Source organism: Prorops nasuta, unplaced genomic scaffold (genome assembly GCF_024137725.1).
Source record: "Prorops nasuta isolate Cenicafe-Biocafe unplaced genomic scaffold, Cenicafe_Pnas_1.2 PNAS00007, whole genome shotgun sequence".
NCBI lineage: Eukaryota > Metazoa > Arthropoda > Insecta > Hymenoptera > Bethylidae > Prorops > Prorops nasuta.
Genome location: NW_027116804.1, coordinates 776,932 through 794,038, shown reverse-complemented (window position 1 = coordinate 794,038; position 17,107 = coordinate 776,932). Strand labels below are relative to the sequence as shown.

The window sequence follows — 17,107 nt, the reverse complement described above, 5'->3', positions numbered from 1 at the left end:
CTAGAAATTGCGGTGCAGCTGAACATGTCGTTATCGCGACAAATAAAATCACTAATGAAAGTTGCATTGAAATTAAATTTTCCGTTACTTCGATTCTGAGTTCTTAAATCCACCGCAGTATGTCGCTCAAGTCTAACGATGAAATGCAAGTAAGATTTCCGGAGGTGGTCTGTGTTTCTTATATACTCACGATTGCTACTCCCGGAGAGTACCATTTTCCGTGAATATAGTAGATCAAGCTTCGCGCACGATTACCGTCTAGCTTGTGTATACGTGAACAAGGCAGGTTCCTTCCCGCGTCTCGACCAGCCGCTAGTCCTTGCTTCGAGTCGAGGTCACTGATCATCGTCAAAACTGAGTCAAGGGTGACCATCCAATTCACCGATCATTCCGATATTGCGCGTGTTTCAATGACCTTCTCTTGTCGATCAGCTCTCTTTTGCTTTCCCGACCTTCGCTACAAGTACCCTTTTCGTCTTCGTCTCTGAAGTGTGCGAACAACGCAGTCCACTTACGCAGTATATATATATATATATATCAAATAAACACTCACTGCACATTACGATAGTTCTGTATACAATTTACTTCCACAGCACAGCATACTTCCTCTCATATAGAACGATGTTATATATACATATAAATAACCATACAGAAGGGAAAGTTTCCGTTGCGTAAGCAATTATTAACTCCGTTTAATTATACTTGTATATAAAGAAAATTTAATTTGAATCCACCGATTGGTTATTGTCACCTGCAAGCATCAATTTAATTCGGGTCAATGTTACATATATATTACTGTAGCTGTCTCACGCGAATATCCGCAAACCAACCGGTTACCCTTGAAGCTCTCTCAAAATGATGTATACACATAATTGGGATCAATCCATATTCCGTATTTAAAATCATTCTTATGCGAGAGATATTACGTACAGTATGGAGGAGTAGAGTGAGAAAATTACATGCAAAATCTAATAAACAGATAAACAAGTCATTTTTAAATAATTTTTTTTTTAAATAATCAGGCTCATCAACTTATGATTTGAGGAGTAAATTTTGTTTAATTGTTGTTGACCTCGCCACACTATTAACACAAGGGGTGCAATACTCCTAAAATCTTAAAAAAAAAAAACTGAAAATAACGTGGTTTGTTAGGCCACTCTATTCAGATCTATTGCTCGATCTCCTTGTTCACTTTATTAATACACTGATTAAAGGAATGGAACGGCCGACGAATAAGTGAATTTCGTTCATTAAGAATATTGAAGAATAGACTATATTTTGTTTGTAGAAAATGTTACAAGTTTGTTGATCACGAAATCAGCTCAGTGGTAGTAGTGATAAGCGGGTGAGATGGTTTTCTGGTAAATTGGGAGATGGGCGTGACCAATCACAGGAGTCAGGGCTTTTCCTGCAATTACAGGAACGGAACTATGGACTTGGACATGATCGAGGTGGGCAGTTTTTATAACAGTTGGTTGTTTTATGGAGATCCTCTCGAGTTTTGTCGCTGGTTCGACGACGTCAATTTCTTCGAGAGTCTCGACTGGACGGCTGACTACAACGCGACGTGTTGATATCTGTTCACCGGCGGCTTCTACGTTTTCCGGCGCTTGGCTAGCAGAGAGTACGCGTCCCCTCACTTGACCAGCATCGCTAACTGCGGCGTTCAAAGATCCTGATTGGCCAAATCCCACCTATGTATATCACAACGGAATATTATATCATAGTACTGTTAATGGGGATAAGAGTGCGCCACTTGACACGTCTTAGAGCATAAAGCTAAAAACGCAAGAAAATATTGCATTTCCTAAATTTCCTTAGCTATTATGGGTGTCCAATTTTTTCAAAGGAGCCAAATTTATAACTTTTTCCTATTTCCATTCAATTAAGACGTTATGCAAAAAAACTGATATCACTTAGAGCTAAACATTAAATGCAATTTTACATTCTAGTTTAGGGAGTCATAAATGTCTTGTTTTACATGAAAAGTTCACAGTTTAAAATACATTAAAACATGTATTTAAAGACAACTTTTGTTTTCATTAATTAAAGTAACTATATCTAAAATATAATAAAATACCGCATAAAGTCTCTCTGAATGTTAATTGTAAAAGATTTCGGAAAGGTTCCTTGTACAACTTTATAAGTGTAATATCTCTTATAATTATGCTCTCAAGATTAGAAAGAGGAAGAGAGAAAGAGACTGTGTAATTAGCTAAAACAACTGGAACGTCAATTTTTCGGAATTAGAATCGATATACATATGTCACACGTTTTCTTACATTTTTGCTCTAGGGTGTTTTAAATTTGAAAAAAATGATATTTGGTATTATCAATTCTTACCTCGGCAACACTGCCACGAGCAGTAAGAAGGTCGATCAGTCTTTGTTGATTCAGTTTGTTTTCTTCAGGGTTGCCTTTCCGTTGGCTGGGGAGGACCGAGGGAGAAGAGTCACGAGCGGCCAGACGGGCGATCGTCACAAAAGAAGAGCTTTTTGAATCAGCGAGTACTCCTAGAGGGGGCTGAGATTTTGTCTCTTGCTGATGCTTCTCGATATTCTTACTGCGAAAGTCCGCGTTGTCAACTACAACGGATTCCTCTTCAGTAGGAGTTTCAACGGTTGTGGTTACACTTGGTAAGAGGAGAGTGTCTGCTGCTGGAGCTGGAGTTTGATAGGAGAGTAGAGGCGCCACTGGCGCTTCTGCCACTGGTAGATGGCCAATGGGTTGAACAATGGCTGGTCCTTTTTGTTCTTTGGAGGTTGGCTCGTCGAGTTCGAGCAAAGCGGATCCTGATGGTCTCACAATCACGCGTTCCTCAATATCGTAAAATTGCTTTTGGATCGCTGGACGACGTACCTATATATAAATTAATCCGTGTACTGCGTATATAACGTATAAAAGAAAACCGTTGTTTGCATATGTAAATAAACTAAGCGTTTGAGAAAATCTGTATATTCTGAATGCAAGAAAATTGTGTCATATATAAAAAAAGTGTAGAATGTCGAAAGTATCTAGCATAGTTTACCTGAAATTTGCGAGTAGAAAGCGCAGGTTTAACAACGTCCAGTTGTTTTTCCAATAAAGCGTGTTGTGCTTCGATTCTGGCAACTGGTACGTGAGATACGGTTGACACGTGTTTCACGTAGGGTACTGCGGCAACCGCGGGTACTTGAGCAGTGGCATAGCCAAAGTGGCCAAAGTTTTGCTGAGTAGCCTGCAAATCGGCGGCGTATTGCGTAAATTGATCCTGATAAGTATTGACGTAGGTTACACCGGCAGGATTGAGATACGGCATCCTCACTGCTACATAGCTTCCCAGGCCAAGCCGAAGAATGGCCGCGAGGAGCAAAATGGTCCTCGTCATATTGCTGACTGTTGCTGGCTGCTCAAAAGCTCAGACTGTGTCGTATCGGTAAGGAGTTGCGGTGTTTATATGGGGAACACGTGTTGACCAGTTTTCGGGGCCCCTTCCAATAACAGGGGCTTCGTCGCCCCAAAGAAGTACTCGTGCCCCTCCCAGAAAACAAATGTAAGGCCCAAAAATTGGGTCGTCTCCCTGTCGCCTTACTATACAACTATATATATGTATGTATACTATATAGATTGCTCTGTAGTTCATCGATCGAGATCATTTGGTTAATCGTCAACTTGCATAATAAATATATATATATATATATATATATATATAGATTATTGGCCAATTACAGTTTCGTTCCTAAATTGTATCCTCGCTAACCTAACCTGTAAAGAGGTGAGCTCTCTTTCTCATTAAACGCAATCGGTTTATTAGACCGGTTTCAGGTTATGTCGATGTTCGAAATTTACGCCCATGACATCATCGAGAGCACCGAGTGTTTATCTGCCTTCGTTCCCGAAGATTGCGTGTGCCAAAAGAATAAAGATCGATACGGTATACACGGTGAAAGACTGATCGATCGATTGTCCAAGATTGAATTTGATTATACGATTCTGCATGGTCACGCTATGGTATGGTACTCGTCAATACGGTATCACGAGAAAAATAATGAGACATTCGGTAGTTGGCAGTAAGTAGGTATTTTAACACGTGAGGAATATTATGTGAATTTTAACGAGTGATATTTGATACGTGTCGAGGAATAAAAATTATTCTCATATGGGTGAAAACGCTTAAGCGTTAAACCAGGAGATAAATTTTACTCTCACAGTTAACAGCACGCGGCTATTCATCGGTTCTTTGAAAGGGCAATTCGTGAAAATTTCTATCATTTCTTTGCAATTTCGGTGCTTTTGCAAGAGTTGATTGCTGTACACGTTCCATGTAATTGGCCATCGCTTACATAAATAAGCGAAGGAGCAATCTCCCATAAATTAGTCGAAGCTAATTGTAATTGTTCGTGATTGTCGGCTATAACGGCGGCCATCTTATTGCCTCGATCATCTCTAGATCGTACCTCGTCGTTAGGTTAATAATTTTAATTGTTCTGAAATTTTGAAGAATAAATAATATATATATATATATATATATATATATATATATATAAATTCAGTGTTCCCAGCTGCATGCTCGCTATACTTTTTAGTTTAATGCACAAACGAAGCGTAACCGCGCGAGAACTCGTCGACCTTCGCGTTGCGCGATCGATTCAAGATCCAGGATCCTCGAAAGTTTACGGTGCCTCGCTCCTATCGCCTCCTATCTATTGTCGAACCAATGTTTCTTCACACAAAACTCAACGTACACTCTTGCTCAAGAGGTGCGCCTTATTTTTCTACATCCGTCTCATAATTTATAATAAGCCATAGCCATCGAGTCTGAGTTTCGCAGAGTCAATTGTTAATCAATTTCTCGCGCTCTACTATAACAACGCGCGAGAATCTACACAATTAACGCAACGAAATATTTTTATCGTGAGAATATTTTGCATATATTGTTATGCTTTAGGCGGAACGAGGTATTCCTGCAAGAATTTACGGCATGCACCAGTCGTTTCATAAAATTCATTACTTTCGCGTTACATGTATAATATATATATATATATATATATTAGCAACAGCAATTGTAATGGCACCTTATCTCCACATACATGCTGTAATCACCTCGATTCGTTAAAAAGGATGATTAAAGTTGACGTAAATTTGCACAATTAATTATTAAAAGTATAATCAGACTGTAAAAACTGTCGAGGGTTTTGCAGACTTATTGTAACATAGTAAAACCAATCGTGTTACAGCGATACGAGTCAGAAAACCACAGCGGAGAAATGATCTACGACGATTGGATTTCGTAAAAATCGTTCGTCGAGAAAAGTGGATCAGCGGGCAGCGGCTGATTTACGGGGTCATCTTCTGGTATTAAACGCACCTCGTACTACACAGCGTAACCAGCTTCGAGCGGAATGTCGAAATTTAGCAGGAGAGAGCGGAGCGGCATCCTGGCAATGTCGTTCAAGGTAATTTCAGCATGGCTCTAATTACACGCTGCGCTAAGGGATAATACGGGTACCTCGGAAAGTGTTCCTCGGTACATTTAAGGGATGAGGAGAGAACAAAGAAGACGTGAGTTTTCAACAGTTTTATTAGTTAAAAATCTAGTAATATTTACAAATGGAGATATAAATTAATAATCATTCGACTCAGCACCGTCGCACTTACCATCTACTAAATAGAAGAAAGAAGAAAGAAAGAAAGAACGGAGTCCCTCGTACGAACCTGAACGTGAGCTCTCGATTCGCAAGAAGAAGATTCTTATTGGGATTTTCGTTGGAACAATAAGTGATGAGCTGAACTTAGGTATGACTAATTAATTAATGAAACCTGCTGTAGGGAAAATAGTGTGTGTAATAGAGTAGGATTCTCTTGGCTGTTCTCCCAGTTGCGGACATTCGGGGAGACATCCGGCATTGCATCCGCCTGCGCGAATACTAGCATAGCTATACTAATATGTATAGAAGAAGCTGGAGATTAGAATTATTGCGTGGCGGCAGAGGCGGATTGTTTGGTACCGAAGACGGGTTCGATGGGAAGGAGGAAAGTGAGTTTCTCACTGGCGGTACCATCGCCCTCGTCCTGCCTGAGGATGGGACGGGTCTTCCTGATCGGTATCCGGGGTCGTTGAACCAGCTCGTCTTCGTAGCTGACGTAGTCCGGCCTAGCCACGGGCACGCGTTGCTGCAGCTTCTTGACGTAATAACCGACAGAGGAGTTCTCCGTCGGGACGTAAGCTTGCTGAGCCGCTGCCGTGGGTTTTACAGCTTGAGGAACGGGAACGGGGGTTACGGTGTAACCTGCGTTGATCAGTGCGGCCAGGTCCTCCTGAGTTATGGTCTGGGGCCCCTTCGGGTTCGGGATCCGGATGAGTTGGGGCCTGGGACTGCTGATCTGATCCTGTTCGATGATCTCCTCGATGGTCAGCGACTTGACTGGTGCCTTCTTTAGCAGTCCGGACTGGGAGACGTAGAGGGAGGAAGCTTGCGAGCTCGATGGGACCTTGAGCTTGTGAGCTTGGCGAGGTTGAGTGATGCCTTGAGCCACGGGGCTTGGGGTGGTGCTAGGTGCGGACCTCGCTACGTAGGTCGAGCCCGCAGCAGAGGCTTGCTGGTACTTTTGCAAGTTCGCATTGCTCAGGTAGCTGTTGGGCGAGGGAAGAGGCACGTTGGTGGGTAGAAGATACTGAACTACTGGCGTGTTCTCCGGATCGATTTTCCTTGCCTCGGCCTGGGCCCTCGCGGCAGCCGCAGCCTCGCTGTTGGCCTTGGCACGGGCAGCTTGATGGGCCTTATAAAGGGCCTCAGCCTGAGCTTGGGCCAGTGCCTGGGCCTGGGCCTGAGCTCGCAGCTGGTTCCTCTCAAAGTTCAGGGCGTTCTGATGAGCTTCCTCCTGAGCTTTGAGGTGAGCTTGTTGCTGAGCTTGCAGTTTTAGTATAGCATCGGCGTGAGCTTTGTACTCCGCAGCCTCCTGGGCCCTCCTGGCCTCTGCAGCTTCGGCCGCTGCCTGAGCTTTCAGCCTCGCCCTGTAAGCTGCCTCGGGGTCCTTCGGTCGAACTTGCTGCTCCTCGTTATGAGCTTTTCCAGCGTCGCTCACCTGGCTACCCTGTTCGATCTGCTCCAGTGCACTCTGTTGTTCCCGATACCGTTCGTTCACGATCCTTATCTGTTCAAAAGCGTCCTGCTGATGCTTTTTATGAGAAGCTTGGGCCACTTTCTGATAAGCCAGGGCCTGAGCTTCAGCGTGGGCCTGGGCCCTCGCTATGTCTTCGGCTTCGGCCCGAGCTTGCTGCTGCTGTTGCTGCTGCAACTGCGCATTATTCTCTTCGGCATATGCTTGGTACTCGGGTGAAGGGCGGAACTCTTTAACAGGTTTCGCGTAGTGTTGTTGCTGTTGCGGTTGTTGGTATCTCGGTGCTGTGGTTTCGATGTGATATTGCTCGGGAGCTTTCGCGTACTGAGTTTCCGGATAAGCTACCAGCTGCTGGGCATACGGGCTCGTATAAGCTTCCTCCGCCTTGAGCAGTTGAGCCCTCTTCGGTTGGGCCGCCAACAGGTTAAATTCTTGGGCCTGATTGGCGGAGACCAATTGAAGAAGCTCCTGCTCGAAGGTCCCCAGCTTGGAGGCGTCTTGGTAGGCCGGCACCTGGTAGGCTGGGGCCACGGACCTGGCGTTCTCCACAGCCTCGGCTCGGCTCCTCGTGTCTATTTGGGCCTGAGCCTCAGCCGCTACCTCAGCTTGGGCCAGTGCTTGCGGGTGCAGCTGGAGCCTCGGTCTTGGGGGTACCACTGCTGGCTTCCGGAAGTTGTAGTAAGCTTGCTGCAACTGCTGTTGCTGCCTGGCGTAAGCTGGCAAGGCTGGTCGCCTCTGGGGTTGGGCAGCTTGGGCCTGTGTCTGTGTGTACTGTTGTACCAGTGACAAGTACTCGGGTGATAGCTGCGAAAATGCGAAAATCTTTTAACTTGTCTTTATAAACGTCTATATACAAAATATATATATATATATATACGGTGTACAGGTATATTATGCAACTGTGATTGCGGGAGTGTGGTGGAGTACAGTTATATATACGTGTGTGTGTGTGTGTGTGTGTGTGTGAGAAAGGAAAGTGAATCTTAGTGGTATGTGTAGGAGGGAGGGGGAGCAACCGAGCAACCGGAGCAACCGGAGCCGGATGAGTCGGTGCTCGGTTCGCGCTATATTCTAACGTATGGTGGAATAGGGGGAGGGGGGGGGGGGTGGACCGAGAACCGAACGTTCTAATGACTCAGCGTGACCGAACACCGTAAGTATACGCAAGGACGTTCGCGTGTGTGTGTGTGTGCGTGCTCCAGCCTGCACTGGGTGTGGTTTTACCGGTCCCACCGCACCGTGCGATAGATTAGAAGGCGCGTGAGCTTACGCAATGTTTTTCAGCGTTCGCCTTGCGGTTCGATCGACGAATTATCGCTACGTAAATTCGAGCATCGTTCGAGGTCGAATTCGTCAAGTTTAGAAAGGAAGGAGAAACGTGAAATTATTGGAGGCTGCACAAGGGATGGAAACTCGCGGGAGTATAAATGTGAGAAAAGAGAGACGTCGAGCGTTTCCCGGTTCGTTCGCCGACTGGAATTTACAATCTCCGAGCGCTCGTTATCGTCGAGGTGTGCTGTGTGCCACCGGCCAACTCTCGTGTGTATATATGTATATATGTACAGAGTCCGTCACTCGAAACTCTCCAGAGCATGGATAGAGAGAGAGAGAGAGACGCGTCTCCTCAATTATTAGAAACATCAAAATTTTCCACAAAATCTTCTCGAAAAGTCGTATAATACTCGCACTGAAAAAAATATTTTACTACATTTTTAAAACTGCTACACTCGTGGAAATATATATTTACTTGCTTTTGTAGTCTGGGGAGTTTTGATAGGTGGACCCTGTACATGTATATATAGGTATATATCACACGTATGTACAAGGCTTGTTGCGTCATTAAGGGGGTGGAGGGGCGTTTGGGGGCAACGGAGCACCTAGATATATTCTATCCTGTTGTACGAGGGCGGTCGCGGGATAAGAAACAGATTGAAAGAAAAAAATGGTTTGTTCACGGCTAGTTAGTCGCGCAGTGCAGCGCAGCGCGATAGGCCAATAGTCACGCTTGACCGACAGAATTGCTGATCGAAGAAAAAGCGACTAGCCACGGATATAGAGAAAATTTGATTTACGTTTATTGTATATTTATATGTATTTGTGCTCCACGTAGAATGTTCACCCTAAATAATTTCCACAACTTCTGAATCGTGCTAGGAATTTTGACCTTCGAATATCCTTAGCACCTCTACTTATAATAATTATATAAATTAATTGCATAGCGTAACCATATAACTTTCTAGCAACAAAAAATTTCCCGCAATCCATACTTTTCAAGTTATTTAGGGTGAACATAACCTTATTACGTGGACCACGCTCTATATAGGGTCCGCCATTTAAAAGGCCACGGAGCATGGATGCTACGAGACGTTTATCTTTACAATTATACATACGAAACTTTTACACAAGACTTTATCGAATATTCTATAACTGCAACTACAATTCAGATTCTTACGCAATATTTACATATTTTTCATAGTCACTTCAGTGTTGACAAACAAACCTTTTTTTCTCGGTGCTCTGGAAATTTTCAAGTGGCGCCCTCTCTGACGCTTAATATCTGTGGCTACGTTTACGCGAGAGTGAAAGATATAGTTTAACTCTACTTTTTGCAGAGTTTTTACGGGTATAAAATTTGTTATATCTGATTTTAATAGTTTTATACCAATGCTAGAGCTTCGATTGTTGATACAAATCGTCGGAATAATTATAACAAATTGTAGCACTTGTGAGCACCTCTCAAAGAGTAGCGTTAACATCAATGTGTAGCTTTTGTTTAAACGTAGTCTATATATATATATATATATACCTCCTGTGCATCGTCCCCATGGCGAATGATGTATTGACTCGGGGATGCCCCGTAGACGGCGCTGGCTTGAATCGGCGATCTCTTCGAGGGTTCCTTCACCGCCGCGTCCATCTCCAGAAGGATGACGTCATCGGCGGAAGTGGCAACTTCCGTCTCCTTGGCAGCGGAGACGGCCAGGAAACCTTGAACGAACGATAATCCTGTAGTATATATATATATAAACTAAGCTATATATATACATAACATCGAGCGTTGGGAAAGCGAGGGGAAACTCGAAAGTATCAAAGTACAGCACTATCGCTATATACATGTGTATATGCATATATATGTAAGCTAGCACAGCGCATACGCAGGACGCGACGCTCCTGAGAGATGGAATTTTTCCCACGACTCGCGCGCGCGACGGCGCAGTAGTTCACTTCCTGCTGGCCGCTCTCAACGAATCACTACTATACTATGCAGAATGACAAAATTACTGGCATTTAGGCCAAAATTGCTCGGCGAATTTCCGTGATTTCACGCTACCTGTCACGTCTCACGTGTCTTGCGCCACGGAGCATTGTTTATTTTCCAGCACGGCTGCTTTCAAACGTCATTTATCACCGATCGATACTAGATATAGTTATGTACCTTTCTCCGTCCAACTCGAGGCAGCTATAACGCATGAAAGTACTTTTCCATGGCGAGCGCAACTTTCTTTTCCACTACTGGCCTCTATAGTCTATATATCTGTCTATCTATCTATATAGCGTGTATACTATCCTCGCGGGAGAATGACAAAACGAGGAAAACGGTGGTCTCGCACCGCGTGAATTTCGAAAGTTCATTATTGCATAAAAGACATGCACATATCCGGTCCCAACGGATTATTAACGTGTCCGCTGCTGCTACGATTAATATCTAATGCCTCTTCCTGTGCTGTCTTGTCCTGTTCTGTCCTTTAGCAATAATTCATTTTTTTTCTCTTTCTTTGTTATTGTGATAATTCTCTCTCTCTCTCTCTCTCTTACACTCTTTGTCGCTCCAGCTCGCCTCTTCCTGTCTTCTTCTGTCCCGGCCTATTTTGTACCAACAACTGATTTTTCCCCTCTTTTATTTATTATTATAATACTCTCCCTCTCTCTTTTTCACTCTGGCTCCTTCGCCCTCGCCAAAGAGATTGCGCAACGAGATCGCGAGATCGATTTCACAGAGGTCGAATCGTGTTGGACTGCAATCGAATGCCGCCGATATAATGCACATATATATACTATAGAGTTGGTGTATATATATATATAATTCGCCCTCGCGACCGAAGAAAGAAAACGCGTCGCTTTCTTTCCTTTGTTGGTGCTCGCCTGTTCACAGAGATTCCGCGTGGACGCCGCAGTAATTTAACAATCTTGTGCAATACCTTGCGCGCGTCCTTAACTGGAAATTCATTATTGAGTAATGAGCGATCCCACTGTGCACCCTTCTTCTTCTTCTTTTTCAACGAGTCTTGGTTAATTCTTGGCTATATTTGTTATAAGGCGAATCACGAATTAGCATTACGAGGTTTATAGCGAAATTTTATCAAATTCCTCGAATAAAGAACAGTGCAAGAATAATATAATTGGTACTCCTACTATTGTTTTTTTTTTTAGAAAAAAATACCGTATGATATATTCTTCTTAACGGGTCTTGGTTGATAATAATTTTTTATATTTGTTATAAGGCGAATCATGAATTAGCATTTGGATGTTACAAGCGAAATATTATTAAATTCCTCCAATAAAGGACGGTGCAAGAGAAATATCGAATTTATACTCTTACTTTGACTCTTTTTAGAAAGGCAATGCCGTGGGATATCTTCATTTCTTCTTCATTTTTTTAGTCTCGGTTAGTTCTTAACTATATTCGTTATAAGGCGAATCACGAATTAGCGTTATCAGCTAATAAGCGAAATGTTATCAAGTGCCTCGAATAGAAGACAGTACAAAAAAAATCAAACTGGTACTCCTACTATTGATATTCTTTAGAAAGGCAACGCTGTGCGATATCGTCTTTTCTTTTTCTTTTTAACAAGTCTCAGTTAATTCTTAGCTAAATCGATTTATCCTTGTATAAATTTGTTATAAGGCGAATCACGAATCCGCATTAACAGCTAAGCGAAATGTTATCAAATTCCTCGAATAGTTTACTATGCAAAAAAAATCAAATTGGTACTCCTACTATTGATACTTTTTAGAAAGGCAACGTCGCACGATAACTTCTTTTCTTATTTTTAACGAGTCTCAGTTAATACTTAGCTAAATTTCTTATAAGGCGAATCACGAATCAGCATTGGAAGCTAATAAGCAAAATGTTATCAAATTCCTCGAAGAGAGGACAGTGCAAGAAAAATCAAATTGGTACTCCTGCTACCGTTGCTGTTTAGAAAGGCAACGCCGCGCGATATCGGTAACTCGTAATTCCTTTTGCTTTACGTCCGTTCGAGGTTTCCCAATGCAGTGGCCGAGCGACGCGCGCGAGAAAGAGAATATATGTGCGCAAGCAGCATCCGTCATTCTTGCGCGTACAAACTGCAGAGCGGCGGCGGATCGTGGGAAATATCGCGTTACAATGCAATTTGCAAATGAAGATAAGCGATCTGCCAGATGTGAAAGTGTCTTGTTGCGAATCGCTCTTTGCCAATGGGAATGCCAATCCGAATGGGATCCCGGCCCTCTTTCCTCCGAGTGCGTTCAAATTCAAATTTTTTTTTTTACAATTAACAACAAATCTCCTTTCGACAATTTTCTTCGCGATAAATTCGCTATCAATGACATGGAAAAATTTGCCAAGTGCACAGGATTGTACATGTATACTGTATAGTATTTACATATATATATATATATATATAAAGATTTTTTTCTCCTCTGAGACACCCACGGAGCTCACAGACACAGAAGCACAAGTCACTCTCACGATTCACAGGCAGGCTGGAAGGAAAAAAGGAAGTTAGGAAGGAAGGAAATGCACTCACCTGCGAGGATTAGCAGCCACATGGTGCTGAGCAAATGAGTGACGAAGCGCCGAGCGAATGTTCGCTGGAAGTGGACTCCTGGTGGCTTTATAGACCAAGGGGAAAGGCCGCGCCCGCGGAGTCCGGGGACCAGACCAACCAGGTGGGGTTGTTCAGTTTTCTGCTCGTTCACTCCAGTTCACTCTCGCGCATCAGCCATCAGCCACGCGACTCCTTTTTCTCTCAGCTATTAATTTCTCCCTTTCCTTTTCTTATCCACCGAAGACGACGCGTTCCTCCACTTTAATCGACCCTCCACCACCGGAAACACTCTTTTTCAGTACCCTTTGACCGAATACACGGGCCATTTTGTATGACGTCATAAAATATTATCAAAAACTAAATCAACGAATCTGAAGAAAATTCAAATAATTTCTCAGCATCTTAACTAATACTTTGGTTGAGTATGATGTTCAAAAATTAATTTCTTAGTTATTGATTTAATTTTTAAAGAAAAGAAGTTTATAGAAAATGTCGTGTGATGTTGTAAAATTCGTGTACGAAAAGGACACGTGTATCCGGTTTAGGATTAACAAGTATTTTCCAAAGGTATATGTATGCTGTACATTATGATCATGGAATTATCTTCAAAGCTTAACCAATTCTTATACAGTAGCATACGTATATTACAATAAGCGATCCAGATGGAAGGAAGGAAGGAAGGAAGGTCGATTGGCGGTGAAACGTCCTAGAGAAAGGGCGGCAGCTCTCTTATCCGCACTCGATTTCGTAACTGTAGACTATGCAGCTCTCGCGCCAATGACGTCCTTGACTTTATTAAATGCGAAAGTAGGAGACACACCACCTAATTATTATTATTATTATACACCCCCGCGATGAAATAGATTTGCATTCTCTCTCACTCTCTCTCTCTCTCTCTCTTGTTTTCCATCTATCTCTCTCTTTCTCTCTCCTAGTAAAATACATCAAAAGTAATATCAGATGGTTACTCGCTATACATGTAGCATCACCGGAAGTATACCATACCTATCTCTCGATCCGTCCATTCTATCTCAACTTGGAATCATTTATCAATTTCCGAATATGTAGCTAGCCGGCTCTACGAGAGTGAATGGGACTTTGTTGAGTCAGATTTCCTTTTACTCTCTCGCATACTCACTTGCGTCAGTCGCAACTCACTCTTTATTCCATGCGCTTCTTTATTTCAACTACTAATGTATAATACTATGTAGTGCAAGTACACATTATATATGCGTATAGATATAACCAACAATAATCCTGCGTTTTCATATATCGAATATATATATATATATATTATAACAGCCTCGCGTGGATGAAAAGTCGTCCTAGAAAACCGCGATCCGTAGCCTTTCCCTAATCGCATCCTTTTTAGCCTTGGGTACGTAAGGATTTTTCAGTGGATCGCTGTTAAATCTGCAAAGAGGGCAAAGAGATAATTATTATTTTTTTAAGATTTTCCAAGTGTCTAACTGCGCTAGTTAATTTATTACCTGTAAAATGATGGTGCTTCGGCGCAATTAACGTTGTACCACCAATCACAGGCAAATTCCTGCTGATTGAAGAGGGTCCCATTGGTGCACAAGAAAGAAGCGCCTTGATGACCTTCGCGTCCATCGTGACACACGTGATAAGCCTGCAAACGTTATAGATCACTTTTGAAACAACATTATTACGAATAATTTGCAATTCTAAGGAACCTCGTCGTCACCCAGGATTTATCCACTGCTATATTAGCTACTTTCCCACGGAACGATCGTCTAACTAAGCCGTAATTCTTGCCTCATAATTATACCTTCGGATTGTCCAAATTACGAATAAATTTCAGACTAATAAACCTAGCTCTCTGCGATTAATTGTGTTTCAGAATGTTGGAATGTCACGGCGAGAGAAAGCAGCTCTCTGAGAAAATCATAACTTCCGTATTGATGATTGAGAAGAAGAAGAGAAGAAATAATTGAACGTTGGGCAGAAATATTTGTGACAATTTGCCATAAGACGTTTCCTTAATCTCTCGATAATTTTGCCACTTCGTACCGTACAGTCGCCTTGAGTTTTTATTGACGTCACATACTATGTACTATATAATATACTGTATATATATATATATATATATGTATCATTTCTTCAGCTCTCTTGAACTCATAAAAGTCATACCACGCACTCGTTCATCTTCCTACTTTCTTCATCAAGTTGCATTAGAAATGTCCATTTCCCTCTTATTATACCTACACTGTAAAATTCTTCTCGTTAATTTTACATCAACTCCATATTATAATAACTATTACGTTGTTCTTTTGCAGTCCAATGTTAATGTACAGCTTCAATCGTGGGCTACACACTGGCCCACGACCGTCCTTGTAAATTTACAAACATTTTTTACAATCTTCGTACAATGTTTAAAATCTTTAAAAATTCACACTTAGCACTGTACAATCATTATGCCTTGATACAATTTTCTAATATCTTTCGAAACCCTTCCATAAATAGCATATTGCAAATCTAGACGTTTCTTTCAATATACTTTCAATGATCAAAGTCCTTGATCCCCCTAGGTACTGTATATCGCGCTTGGTAACAAGCGCGTAAACTGATTCTGATTCCTATACGCAGTGGGCAGACATTCTATGTGTTTATAATTAAACGAACAACGGTAATTTTCTCGCTTGTTCTCCGGCGCTGCTAAAATTCATATTATATACTATATAGCATATAATATATATATATATATATATATACATATGACGACGATCGATTTGCAGGCTGTGCAGCTTACCTGACAGCCAGTTTCCACGTTAGCGTACATTCCCGGCAGCACCGGAACGTGGGCGCAAGAGAAACTGGTCGGTGGTACGGTGTGATATATAGGATAATCAACCCCTGGGATACCAGGGATCTTACTGAAATCCTGTTTACTAGACGACGGCTTCTCTTCCTTCACGACGATTGGCTTGTTCAGCGCCACCGGTTGAAAAGACGGATAGTCCAACTCATAATCCTCGTAAAAGTTCTCACGTTTCTAATAAATCAAATCAGATATGTTAATCAAGCGCACTCCACACTGATCATAATTGACATGCCGTCGTTGCACGTCGTTTTTCTTCAAATATTAGATTTCCATGCAATTTGAAACTCACCTGGAGAGTGTTGGCCAAGCAAGCTGCTACCACGAGGGTAGCAAGGATTGACCTGGCAAGGACACAGTGCCTCCTTGGCATGACCGCACCGAGTTTGACGATAAACGAAACTGGTCCAGCTTCCGTTGAACGCCAGCCGCTTTACCAAGCCTCCATGCTCCGTATATACACATATATATGTATATGTATATATATATGTAGGTATATAAGAAATTATGTCATAGCGACAGACAGAGAGAAAGTTTGCAGATATCCAATGTATCCCCTACTTCCATACTAAACACACGTGTCAATGCTCGCTTTACTCATATATTAGTCCCAGTCAGAGCCTGAAACGCTCCATATATCGACATCTGCGCAGCTATTCAAAATCTCTTATTAGTTCAGTCACTTTTAATTGCCGACAAATCTTCTACTATATTGCTTTAGAAACTTTAACTCTTCAAAGGTAGCGCATATTATAGTCAAAGAAAGTAATACAACCTCTACTATAAAAATATAATAATACCATTTTACCTGCGATATAAATTCGTCATTTCAGTTTTAGCGATATAATTTCCTTCCGGAAGATTATGCCGGAAATTACATTCATAATCGTTTGTATTCGTCTCTCGAGTTTGTATTGTACATCTATACTGTTGTCCGTGTAAAATAAAGAATTGTGAAATTTACTCCTATGCTCGATGCAGTTGAACGTTAAAACCGCTGAACCGCTGAGATTGAAGGTTAATTTATATTTCAAGCTTCGTACGAAATGCTTACCATGTAGTTCACTTTGTATTCGCTAGGTGTCGCTAGGTTTTAGAGCAAATTGCAATACGAAAATGTTTGCATTGAGAGTGGACAATTGTTCTCAGTAACAATAACAAAGTCGATTACAAAGAAGAAAAAAAAGACAAAAGCAAAAATGTTCTATATAACCTAATACTTTATGTTGTTAACCGAAATATATTAAAAATGGAAACTATACTGTTCCTTCATTACCCTCTTCCGGCACTGTGACTTCTCCCGGAACTCCCGGAATCTCATTCCATTTTGTTGCACGCTTGGTGAAGCACG

At 42.1% G+C, this 17,107-nt stretch overlaps 3 protein-coding genes across 10 annotated transcripts; all 3 read right to left on the bottom strand.

The window, feature by feature from the left end:
• Positions 1 to 88: 88 nt before the first annotated feature.
• Positions 89 to 3,680, bottom strand: LOC136774789 (uncharacterized). Of its 6 annotated transcripts, none has more exons than XM_066729261.1 (5): positions 3,029 to 3,680; positions 2,344 to 2,859; positions 1,299 to 1,694; positions 191 to 968; positions 89 to 132 (listed from the first exon to the last, which is right to left on the bottom strand). In XM_066729261.1, exons 1-3 carry the CDS (start codon positions 3,365 to 3,367, stop codon positions 1,323 to 1,325), a joined length of 1,227 nt encoding a protein of 408 aa, XP_066585358.1. In that variant the 5' UTR covers positions 3,368 to 3,680; the 3' UTR covers positions 89 to 132; positions 191 to 968; positions 1,299 to 1,322. The 6 variants fall into 6 exon arrangements, with proteins under 6 accessions (XP_066585358.1, XP_066585356.1, XP_066585355.1 ...); XM_066729259.1 differs by having other exon boundaries at positions 191 to 751; positions 811 to 1,694; positions 3,029 to 3,679; XM_066729258.1 differs by having other exon boundaries at positions 191 to 751; positions 831 to 1,694; positions 3,029 to 3,679.
• A 1,902-nt stretch (positions 3,681 to 5,582) lies between these two features.
• On the bottom strand, positions 5,583 to 13,282 carry LOC136774767 (uncharacterized). Its single transcript, XM_066729210.1, has 3 exons — positions 12,894 to 13,282; positions 9,908 to 10,089; positions 5,583 to 7,905 (listed from the first exon to the last, which is right to left on the bottom strand). The coding sequence occupies exons 1-3, from the start codon at positions 12,913 to 12,915 to the stop codon at positions 5,953 to 5,955; spliced, it is 2,157 nt and encodes a 718-aa protein (XP_066585307.1). The 5' UTR covers positions 12,916 to 13,282; the 3' UTR covers positions 5,583 to 5,952.
• Positions 13,283 to 14,085: 803 nt separating this feature from the next.
• Positions 14,086 to 16,998, bottom strand: LOC136775124 (uncharacterized). 3 transcript variants are annotated; one of them, XM_066729620.1, is made up of 5 exons: positions 16,565 to 16,998; positions 16,049 to 16,409; positions 15,688 to 15,930; positions 14,405 to 14,547; positions 14,086 to 14,327 (listed from the first exon to the last, which is right to left on the bottom strand). In XM_066729620.1, the coding sequence occupies exons 2-5, from the start codon at positions 16,127 to 16,129 to the stop codon at positions 14,240 to 14,242; spliced, it is 555 nt and encodes a 184-aa protein (XP_066585717.1). In that variant the 5' UTR covers positions 16,130 to 16,409; positions 16,565 to 16,998; the 3' UTR covers positions 14,086 to 14,239. The 3 variants fall into 3 exon arrangements, with proteins under 3 accessions (XP_066585717.1, XP_066585720.1, XP_066585719.1); XM_066729623.1 differs by having other exon boundaries at positions 16,049 to 16,401; XM_066729622.1 differs by having other exon boundaries at positions 16,049 to 16,998.
• Between the last annotated feature and the right edge of the window lie 109 nt (positions 16,999 to 17,107).

Bases quoted from the DNA above. Each gene is read 5' to 3' on its own strand.
- LOC136775124 (XM_066729622.1), bottom strand. From the start codon at position 16,129: ATGCCAAGGAGGCACTGTGTCCTTGCCAGGTCAATCCTTGCTACCCTC. The intron at 14,548-15,687 runs GTAAGCTGCACA...TAACGTTTGCAG, and splicing joins ACGTGGAAACTGGCTGTCAG to GCTTATCACGTGTGTCACGA. The intron at 14,328-14,404 runs GTAATAAATTAA...CCCTCTTTGCAG, and splicing joins GAAGCACCATCATTTTACAG to ATTTAACAGCGATCCACTGA.
- LOC136774767 (XM_066729210.1), bottom strand. From the start codon at position 12,915: ATGTGGCTGCTAATCCTCGCAG. The intron at 10,090-12,893 runs GTGAGTGCATTT...CGTTCGTTCAAG, and splicing joins GTGGCTGCTAATCCTCGCAG to GTTTCCTGGCCGTCTCCGCT. The intron at 7,906-9,907 runs GTATATATATAT...GCATTTTCGCAG, and splicing joins ATGGGGACGATGCACAGGAG to CTATCACCCGAGTACTTGTC.
- LOC136774789 (XM_066729261.1), bottom strand. From the start codon at position 3,367: ATGACGAGGACCATTTTGCTCCTCGCGGCCATTCTTCGGCTTGGCCTG. The intron at 2,860-3,028 runs GTAAACTATGCT...ATTTATATATAG, and splicing joins TTTCTACTCGCAAATTTCAG to GTACGTCGTCCAGCGATCCA. The intron at 1,695-2,343 runs GTAAGAATTGAT...TGATATACATAG, and splicing joins CTCGTGGCAGTGTTGCCGAG to GTGGGATTTGGCCAATCAGG.